At 46.9% G+C, this 10,442-nt stretch overlaps 1 protein-coding gene across 1 annotated transcript in view; it reads left to right on the top strand.

Annotated features, from left to right (window-relative positions):
• ophn1 (oligophrenin 1) overlaps positions 1 to 10,442 on the top strand; it is a 96,851-nt gene that overhangs the window by 25,110 nt on the left and 61,299 nt on the right. The window contains exons 5-9 of the mRNA XM_037533390.1: positions 1,523 to 1,624; positions 2,826 to 2,936; positions 4,519 to 4,623; positions 5,481 to 5,613; positions 10,036 to 10,136. Coding sequence (XP_037389287.1) covers positions 1,523 to 1,624; positions 2,826 to 2,936; positions 4,519 to 4,623; positions 5,481 to 5,613; positions 10,036 to 10,136 — 552 coding nt within the window. The remainder of the gene's footprint in view (positions 1 to 1,522; positions 1,625 to 2,825; positions 2,937 to 4,518; positions 4,624 to 5,480; positions 5,614 to 10,035; positions 10,137 to 10,442) is intronic.

The raw sequence follows: 10,442 nt of genomic DNA, 5'->3' as shown, positions 1-10,442 counted from the left end.
TGAGCATTAGTGAGGTCAGGTCCTGATGTTGGATGGTCAGTTCTGGATCAATAATCATACTGGAGTTCCACGGCTCCACAGCCCAGAATCTACACTTTCCACACAGTATCTTCTCTTATTTTCAGTGACCGGCGAGTCGGAAATAGTCTCAGCGATATGGGCCAAGCCCGGCTGAGCCCGGCTGAGCCCTGTTAGTAAGCCGGTTTCTGTCTGTTATTAATTTAAAGAAGTAACACTTTCATGTGTGTGAGGTTCTTGTGTCGGTTCTTTAGGCCTGTAGCGGACGCTGACATTCAGAAGCATTCAGACACTCAGTGATTCACAGACATATCTGTGGAAAAAGAGTTGTGTCCAGGCAGAGAGAGAGAGGGATGAAGAGACAGAGAGATGAGGGAATGAGTTTAGACAACAGTTGGAAAAAGTTAAACATGGAAAAGCTGCTCGCGCCAGAGACTGAAGACCAGATCGATCCAGAACTTTCCGCACTGCACTTTCATCTAGGCGGGTGCAGTAACCACGCGTGTCCACCAGGGGGAGAACTGAGCCCACTCAGGAGAGTTCATGTCTGTTCTTACATGAAAAAAATTAAATGAAGCAGAATTTAATTCATTAAAATTTAAATCCACCTCATTTCTCCACTCACTGTCCACTTTATCAGCTCCACTGACCGTATAGCTGCTCTCTGTAGTTCTACAGTTACAGACTGTAGTCCATCTGTTTCTCTGATACTCTGTTACCCTGTTCTTCAGTGGTCAGGACCCCCATGGACCCTCACAGAGCAGGTACTGTTTGGGTGGTGGGTCATTCTCAGCACTGCAGTGACACTGACATGGTGGTGGTGTGTTAGTGTGTGTTGTGCTGGTCTGAGTGGATCAGACACAGCAGTGCTGCTGGAGTTTTTAAACTCCTCAGTGTCGCTGCTGGACTGAGAACAGTCCACCAACCAAAAATATCCAGCCCACAGCGTCCTGTGGGCAGCGTCCTGTGGGCAGCGTCCTGTGGGCAGTGTCCTGTAACCACTGACGAATGACTAGAGGATGACCAGCACAAACTGTGCAGCAGCAGATGAGCTGTCGTCTCTGACTTTACATCTACAAGGTGGACCGACAAGGTAGGAGTGTCTAATAGAGTGGACAGTGAGTGGACACAGTGTTTCAGCTTGAGAAAGCCTTTTGAACGAGGCAGCCAATCAGAAGAGAATGAGAGAGCTCATTTGCATATATCAGTCTTAATGGCGCAGTAACAAGCTGAGCCTGTTTTAATTCTGCAGGACGGTTGGAATGAAAGACGCGCTGCTCGTGTAAAAATGAGTTAGGGCTGTTTTTTTGTGCTGAAACCACTGAAACTGTCAGAAACGGAGCTCAGCGGAAAAAGGGATGCAGGAGACGCGTAGAATTCAGGCCCTTTAAGACAGTTAAAAACTTTATTTTTATATTTTTGTTACGTTTTTCCAGGAATGTTGATTGTGTGCGTGTGTGTGTGTGTGTGTGTGTGTGTGTGTGTGTGTGTGTGTGTGTTTCAGGAGCGGCGTAAGAAGTTCGAGAAGGAGAGCGAGAAGTATTACTCTCAACTGGACAAACACCTCAACCTGTCATCCAAAAAGAAGGAGAGTCAATTACAGGAGGTAACAGAGAGAGAGAAGGAGTGATAGGAGGGAGAGAGTGAGTGAGGGGGTGAGTGAGTGTGTGAGTGAGTGTGTGAGTGAGTGAGTGAGTGAGTGAGTGAGTGAGTGAGTGAGGGGGTGAGTGAGTGAGTGAGTGAGTGAGGGGGTGAGTGAGTGAGTGAGGGGGTGAGTGAGTGAGTGAGGGAGGGAGTGAGTGTGTGAGTGAGGGGGTGAGTGAGTGAGTGAGTGAGTGAGTGAGGGGGTGAGTGAGTGAGTGAGGGGGTGAGTGAGTGAGTGAGTGAGTGAGGGGGTGAGTGAGTGAGTGAGGGGGTGAGTGAGTGAGTGAGGGGGTGAGTGAGGGGGTGAGTGAGTGAGTGTGTGAGTGTGTGAGTGAGTGTGTGAGTGAGTGAGTGAGTGAGTGAGTGAGGGGGTGAGTGAGGGAGTGAGTGAGTGTGTGAGTGAGGGGGTGAGGGGGTGAGTGAGTGAGGGGGTGAGGGGGTGAGTGAGTGTGTGAGTGAGTGAGTGTGTGAGTGAGTGTGTGAGTGAGTGAGTGAGGGGGTGAGGGGGTGAGTGAGTGAGGGGGTGAGGGAGTGTGAGTGAGTGAGTGAGTGAGTGAGTGAGTGAGTGAGTGTGTGAGTGAGTGAGTGTGTGAGTGAGTGAGTGTGTGAGTGAGTGTGTGAGTGAGTGAGTGAGTGAGGGGGTGAGGGGGTGAGTGAGTGAGGGGGTGAGGGGGTGAGTGAGTGTGTGAGTGTGTGAGTGAGTGAGTGAGTGTGTGAGTGTGTGAGTGTGTGAGTGAGTGAGTGAGTGAGTGAGTGAGTGTTTTGGTTTTGCTGTGATTGAGTTGTGTGGTTGAAATGATTGATGTGCTGTTTCTGTGTGTGTGTGTGTGTGTGTCTCTGTGTGTGTGTATGTGTGTGTGTGTGTGCCTGTGTGTGCCTGTGTGTGTGCCTGTGTGTGTGTATGTGTTTGTGTGTCTCTCTTTGTGTGTGTGTCTCTTTGTGTGTTTCTGTGTGTGTCTGTGTGTGTGTGTCTGTCTGTGTCTGTGTGTGTCTGTGTGTGTATGTGTTTGTGTGTGTGTGTGTTTGTGTGTCTCTATGTGTCTGTGTGTGTGTGTGTGTGTGTGTGTGTGTGTGTGTGTGTGTCTGTGTGTGTGTGTGTGTCTGTGTGTGTGTGTGTGTGTGTGTGTGTGTGTGTGTGTGTGTGTGTGTGTGTGTGAGCTCAGGCGGACGATCTGCTGGATAAAGAGCGTCAGACGTTCTGCGAGTCGTCTCTCGAGTACGTCTATCAGATCCAGCAGGTGGAGGACAGGAAGAAGTTCGATATCGTTGAGCCTGTAAGTGAGTTTTTCCTTTCACACTCATTCGGCTCTTTAAAACATTCTGCTTATACAGAACAGGCCATAAGTATTTGGACCCTGACATCATTTTACTGTCGGTCTCTGAACTCCAGAACGGCAGATTCAACACAGTGACCTGCAAAATGTAAATGAGCTCCGTTCTAGAGAAGCTTACCGGGTCAGAACCGTTCACAGTGGTGGTGATAGGAACCAGACGTCCACCTCTAAAAGCTCCCACACAATCAGCTGTTACATGAAATGGTCACCGGGGCAGGACGTGATTTCTGAGCCACTGTTTCTGATAGTTTTGGGATTAAGCACAGTCTTGGTGAAATGCTGGTATTTCTAAAGAAAACACTTTCTGCTCCACCCTAAATCTTCTCAGAACTATCGTAAATCAGCGTCTCAGTCATCTCATGTAGGAACTTTCTGTGAGGGGCTTTTAGAGGTGGACGTCTGGTTCCTATCACCACCACTGTGAACAGTTCTGACTTGGTAAGTTTCTCTAGAACAGAGCGTTTCACACCAAACCACTCTGAATGACTCTGTTTACATCTAAAGCATTTAACTAAGCAGGAATTTTAAAAAATGGCTGGAGTTCCCCTTTAACATCTAACAAAGGGCAAGATAAGATTTTTCATAAACGTGTTACAGAAGCAAATCCGATCTTAATTTGAGAATCTTGTCTTATCTTACAGCATCTTATTTCAAGTTAGGAAATCCTAAACTGCTCGATCGAGGTCGATAATCGATTGTTATGTCTGTTTCCTAGCAACCGAGCATACGCACAAACGTAAACACATCATCAAAATAATATTTAAAATGTAAGTTACATTAAAACTGTAAGAAGTGAATGCTGTGAGAGCGCCCCCTGCTGTTTGAGTGTCACTGCTCTGCAGTTTCAGTCTCCATTTCCCAGACGCTTTAGCTGAGTGCGCTGACGTTCCTCCTCCTAATAAACAGACACACGCGTTCAGCTCCGCCTCCTCATTATTCACCAACATAACTGTAATATTTCATCATCAACATTAACACAGGAAGGTGATCAGAGGGGCGGTGGAGTTTGAGCGTCTGAGATGTTTAAAACGCAGAGTTAGAGAAGAAAAACGTCTCCCAGTGAAAGCCGCATTTTACAGTAGGAATAAATGGAGCTCATTATGCTGGTAGTGAACTACGCCGCCTGACTCAGCCACCTCAGAACCAGAGAAACGGGCCTTAAACAGAAGTCAGGACCCTGCTGGGGTTCATCCTGAAGTTAGGGCAGGATTTAGGAGGTTTGGTCTAGTTAGGATGTTTGTATGATGCTGTTTTCTGATCTGGAGTTAATGATGAATTCATGGATTCTGGATTCAGGCCGTACTGAAGTCCAAGTCGTTTGCCTCAATATTCACTGTTAATCTGTATGAAACGGATCATAAGGAGGGGAAATATTGATGGCAAAGTTATGAACAAATAAAAAACATAAAATTTGTGATTACATAAGCATTTGACTATTTGTTGCTATTGGTGATTCCAAACATTTGAATGGTCGGTTTTGTGTGTGTGTGTGTGTGTGTGTGTGTGTGTGTGTGTGAGACAGGTGCTGGCGTTCCTGCAGAGTATTCTGACTCTGAATAATCTCACAGTGGAGATGACTCAGGACTTTCTGCCTTATAAACAGGAGCTGCAGTTGAGCCTCCAAAACGTGAGTCAGTCATATCCATCAATCCACTAACAGTGCATTTAATCAGTTACTCAGATCAATCAGGCCGACTCACACATCAGTCTTTAGTCGGTTAGGTGCGTCAATTGATCATCTCAGTCTGCAGAACATCTGTCATCATCAAAGAAATCTTTCATCAAAAGATCTTTAGTTATTGCTACAGAACCAGTGATGTCATCTTACTGATGTAAAATCATCTGTTTTCAGCTTTGCTTTCGTTACAGAGGTTCTCAAACCTCAGGACCACCAGATGGTGTGCATTTTTATATCACTTGCCCTGAAATACGTTTTCTCTTAGAAACACTGACGTTCTCCACCAAACACAACCATTCTCCACTATCATTCTAACCAAACACCACCATTCTCCACCAAACACCACCATTCTACACCAAACACCACCATTCTCCACCATCATTCTCCACCAAACACCAGCGTTCTGTACCATCATTCTGCACCAAATACCACCATTCACCACCATCATTCTCCACCAAACACCACCGTTCTGCACCAAATACCACCATTCTACACCAAACACCACCATTCTCCACCATCATTCTTCACCAAACACCACTGTTCTGCACCAAATACCACCATTCTACACCAAACACCACCGTTCTGCACCAAATACCACCATTCTACACCAAACACCACCATTCTCCACCATCATTCTTCACCAAACACCACTGTTCTGCACCAAATACCACCAATCTACACCAAACACCACCATTCTGCAGGTGAAGCTGTGCGATTGGAGGAGATCATTAGATCAGTGTTCTGATGTGAAGCTCACTTGTCCGGTTCTTCAGTCCGACTGAATCGTATCGCTGTTGTCTCCATAGACACGCAACCACTTCGAGAGCACGCGGGAAGAAATGGAGGAACTGATGAAGAGGATGAAACTACCCAACCCCATCTTCATCAGACACGGCCAGCAGCCGACCATTGAGGGCTACCTGTACGTCCAGGAGAAATGTGAGCATTATTACATATCATCACAGCTTATAAAGCATTTGGGAGCACCCTTTAAGTGTTTTTAAACCATTCCTTCTATTAGAAAAGTCCATTTAAACCTCACAAACGAGTTATTATTCTTGTTTTATTACATAATTTACATTCTTATATAAACAAACAAAAATAAGACATTTTTAAAATAATTACTAAATGACTACATTTTAATTACGCAGTCATTAAAGCTCATAACACCAGTGACACATAGAAGTTCTGAGCTGCCTGATAAACAAAATTATCCATCCCTCCATCCATCATCTTCCGCTTCTCCGGGGTTCGGGTCACGGGGGCAGCATCCTAAGCAATGAGGCCCAGACCTCTCTTTCCCCAGCCACTTCCACTAGTTCCCCGGGGGGATTCCGAGGCGCTCCCAGGCCAGCTGGGCGATATAGTCACGTCAGCGTGTCCTGGGTCTTCCCCGGGGTCTCCTCACAGGTGGACAGCTGGCTCTTCTCAACGTGGAGAAGCAGTGGCTCTACTCCGAGTCCCTGCCGGATGACCGAACTTCTCACCCTCTCTCTAAGGGAGAGTCCAGACACCCTGCAGAGGCAACGGCCGCTTGTATTCGCGATCTTGTTCTTTCGGTCATTACCCAAAGCTCATGACCATAGGTGAGGGTGGGAATGTAGATCGACCAGTAAATCGAGAGTCTTGCCTTATGGCTCAGCTCTTTCTTTACCACAACAGACTGGTAAAGATCCCGCATCACTGCTGACCCAGCACCAATCCGCCTGTCAATCTCCCGCTCCCTTGTACCATCACTCGTGAACAAGACCCCGAGATACTTAAACTCCTCCACTTGAGGCAAGAGCTCATCCCCAACCCAGAGAGGGCTCTCCACCCTTTCCCGCCTGATAACCATGGCCTCGGTTTTGGAGGTACTGATCCTCATCCCGGCCGCTTCACACTCGGCTGCAAACCGATCCAGCGAAAGCTGAAGTTCACGGCCTGATGTCCCCAATAGGACCACATCATCTGCAAACAGCAGCGATGTGACCTTGAGGTCACCAAACCGGACACCCTCCATCCCCTGACTGCGCCTAGAAATTCTATTCAAAGGGCAGCGCTGACGGAGTCCAACTTTCACTGGGAATGAGTCTGACTTACTGCCGGCCATGCGAACCAAACTCCTGCTTTGTTTGTATAGGGCCTGAATGGCTCGTAGCAAAGAGCCATGTACCCCGTACTCCCGAAGCACCTCCCACAGAATACCCCGGGGAACACAGTCAAATGCCTTCTCCATATCCACAAAGCACATGTGGACCAGAGGGTGAAGAGTTGGTCCAGTGTTCCACAACCCGGACGGAACCCACACTGCTCCTCCTGGATCCGAGGTTCGACTATAAGCCGGACTCTCTTCTCCAGTACCCCTGCATAGACCTTACCAGGGAGGCTGAGGAGTGTGATTCCCCTGTAGTTGGAACACACCCTCCGGCCCCCCTTTTTAAAAAGAGGCACCACCACCCCAGTCTGCCAATCCAGTGGCACCGCCCCCGATGTCCACACAATGTTGAAAAGACGTGTCAGCCAAGACAGCCCCACAACATCCAGAGCCTTGAGGAACTCAGGGCGGATCTCATCCACCCCTGGAGCCTTGCCACCAAGGAGCTTTTTAACTACCTTAACGACTTGGGCCTCAGTAATGGACAAGCCTATTTCCGTGTCCCCAGACTCTGCCTCCTCACTGGAGAACGTGTCAGTGGGATTGAGAAGGTCCTCAAAGTATTCCTTCCACCGCTCAATGACGTCTTCAGTCGAAGTCAGCATCTCCACTATATACAGTGCTAGTGGCACACTGCTTTCCCCTTCTGAGTCGCCTGACGGTTTGCCAGAATCTTTTCGGAGCCAACTTAAAGTCACTTTCCAAGGCCTCACCAAACTCCTCTCACACCTCGGTTTTTACCTTGGCGACGACTGAAGCCACAGATCGCTTGGCCTGTCGATACATGCCAGCTGCCTCTGGTGTCCTACAGGCCAACCATGTCCGGTAGGACTCCTTCTTCAGCTTGACGGCATCTCTCACCTGGGGTGTCCACAACCGGGTTCGAGGATTACCGCCCCGACAGGCACCAACTACCTTACGGCCACAGCTACAGTAAGCCGCTTCAACAATGGAGGAGCGGAACATGGCCCATTCTGAGTCAATGTAACTCCAGAAAAGAAAAAAGTCCAGCCCCTCTCAAGGAGATTGGACCCAGAGCCAAACTGTGTGTTGAGGTGACCCCGACTATATCTAGCCGGTATCTCTCAACCTCGCGCACCAACTCAGGCTCCTTCCCCGCCAGTGAGGTAACGTTCCAAGTTCCAAAAGCCAGTTTCAGCAACCGAGGATCAGAACGCCAAGGCCCACGCCTTCAGACACTGCCCGATCCACAAAGCACCGAATCCCTACTACTGCCGGATGGGCTTCAAATGTAAACGAGCCCTCAAAGTCATCTATTGACCCCCCATCTCGGTACATCAGTTTCATGTACCAAACTCTTCTTATTCAACTACGCCAATGTATTTACAGCCTTCAATCCCAGATAGTGAGCATGTATCAGCCCACTGGCTTGATAAGGTGGCACCCCACTGACTGTATGCCACTGCTGGTCCCCCCTCGGACCACTCAGATTACTGTCCTGCGTACAACCTAGCTAGTTTTTAATCTCCTCAAACAGATTTTACATCCACAAAGACTTTTATTTTGGTAAGTAAACTTAGACAAATATTACAAACAAATGAAAGAAAAAAATAAAGACTAACTCTCATATAAAATGATTTTGTAGTAACAGTTGCATTAAAATTATTTACTGAATTAATTTACAAAGTATAAATAAAGATAAGAAGGGAGGAAAAATAAGTAAATTGAGCTTCTGAGTGAAAAATGAGTGGTAAGTGGAATTCTGTCTATTACTCTGCTTAACCGTGTTACGGGACGGCGGGGAGGTGGACCCAAGTGCATAACTCAAACCCAGCAAAAACAAAAAGGTAAAGAGATATATGGGAGCAAAAGAGTGTGCGGTTGCCATTGCTACTAATGGCAGCAGGCGGTGCAGGCTGAACCCTTACAAACCGCTAGTGGGCTGCCCAGAAAGCGCTGAGCAAAACGCCAGTGGACCACCAGCTTTGCCTTCAGATGGCTGACAATGGTCCACCATCCTCTTGTGATTAGGCTTTTTGTTGTACTTTCAAGAATATTATGGCTAACAGTCAGATTCCTGTGGCGAATTTGATTATTTTTCCCATTTTAACTTCTGGAACCAGACGACAGCCAGTTATGTGCCTTGAAATATGTCTGTTTTGTCCCTCTGAGTCTCATACTGTGGTTATAAAGGAGCGCTCATAGACGAGCTGGCCTGCCTGCAGTCTTGAGAAAAATCACCTGCTTCATTAGAAAAATTAAACTTCCTACAAATTCTGTTGTGTATTTTCCAAAAGCAAATGGACTAATTAGTTATAAATCACAAAGAGCAAAAGCAGCTGACAGCTGGACACTGTCCTGCAGTCCTGTGGCCAGGTCGGCCATAAAAACCACATGAGAGCATCTGTTCCACCAGTTTATTATGATTTATTACTTCACAGCCTGCTCCTCAGCTGGAGTCCGTGATTACACTGCAGTTGTGGATTTATTATCGTGCATTAGGAGAAGCACAAAACTGCTAAGTGTGAGCACTCTGTGATCTGAGTGGTCGTGATGGCTCATAATGGGAAATAAGGTCTTTAGTGAGGACCCTGGCTGCGGCGTTTTGGACTAGTTGGAGTTTGTTTAAACTCCTGCTCGTGCATCCTGACAGTAGCGCATTACAGTAGTCTAGCCTGGAGGTAATAAAGGCGTGTACTAGTGTTTCTGCATCACGCTGGGACAGGGCATTTCTGATCTTGGCGATGTTGCGAAGATGTAGAAAAGCTGTTCTAGTGATGTCGCCTGTGTGTTGATCGAATAATAAATCTGAATCTATTATAACGCCGAGATTTTTTGCTGCTGATCCAGGTGTGGCTGGAAAGTCGGCGAGATTTAAGATTAAATCTGGTGATTTACTTCTTGCTAATTTTGGACCCAGAAGGAGAACCTCTGTTTTGTTACAGTTTAGCAGGAGGAAGTTCCGTAACATCCAGTCTTTCACGTCTTTTACACAGTCCTGCATTTTCTTTAACCTGTATTGGTCATCAGGCTTGGCTGATATGTACAGTTGAGTATCGTCTGCCTAACAATGAACGTTAATGCCATTGTAACTTATAACTGTGCCTAACAGTAACATGTAAAGTGTAAATAATAATGGTCCTAAAATAGAGCCCTGTGGAACTCCAAATCTTACTTTTGAATAACTGGAAGATAAATTGTTTACACTGACGAACTGATAACGTTCTGATAATGTTCTCTCTCTCTCTCTCTCTCTCTGTTAGGGGCGTTGGGAATGACCTGGGTGAAGTACTACTGTAAGTATATGAAGGACTCTAAGCTGCTGCTGTTGCTGCCCACAGAACAGAAACCTGCAACCAAACAGGTAAACAATATTAGCGGGAGTGTCCTGTTTAGTAGAACCGTCTATTCTCCATCAGTCTGAAGAACCACTTCACCAAGCTTAGAAACAATAAAGAATACAAATTGTTCTTTTCTATATAAAGTCACTGTCTTGGCTAAAGAACCACCCTCTCTCTCTCTCCCTCTCTCTCCCTCTCTCTCTCTCTCTCTCTCTCTTTCTCTCTCTCTCTCTCTCTCTCTCTCTCTCTTTCTCTCTCTCTCTCTCTCTCTCTCTCTCTCTCTCTCTCTCTCTCTCTGTCTCTCTCTCCCTCTCTCTGTCTCGCTCTCT

Source organism: Pygocentrus nattereri, chromosome 23 (assembly GCF_015220715.1).
Source record: "Pygocentrus nattereri isolate fPygNat1 chromosome 23, fPygNat1.pri, whole genome shotgun sequence".
In the NCBI taxonomy this organism is placed as follows: Eukaryota; Metazoa; Chordata; class Actinopteri; order Characiformes; family Serrasalmidae; genus Pygocentrus; species Pygocentrus nattereri.
Note: the sequence above shows the minus strand (reverse complement) of the source record. Positions and strands in the feature narration are given on the sequence as shown.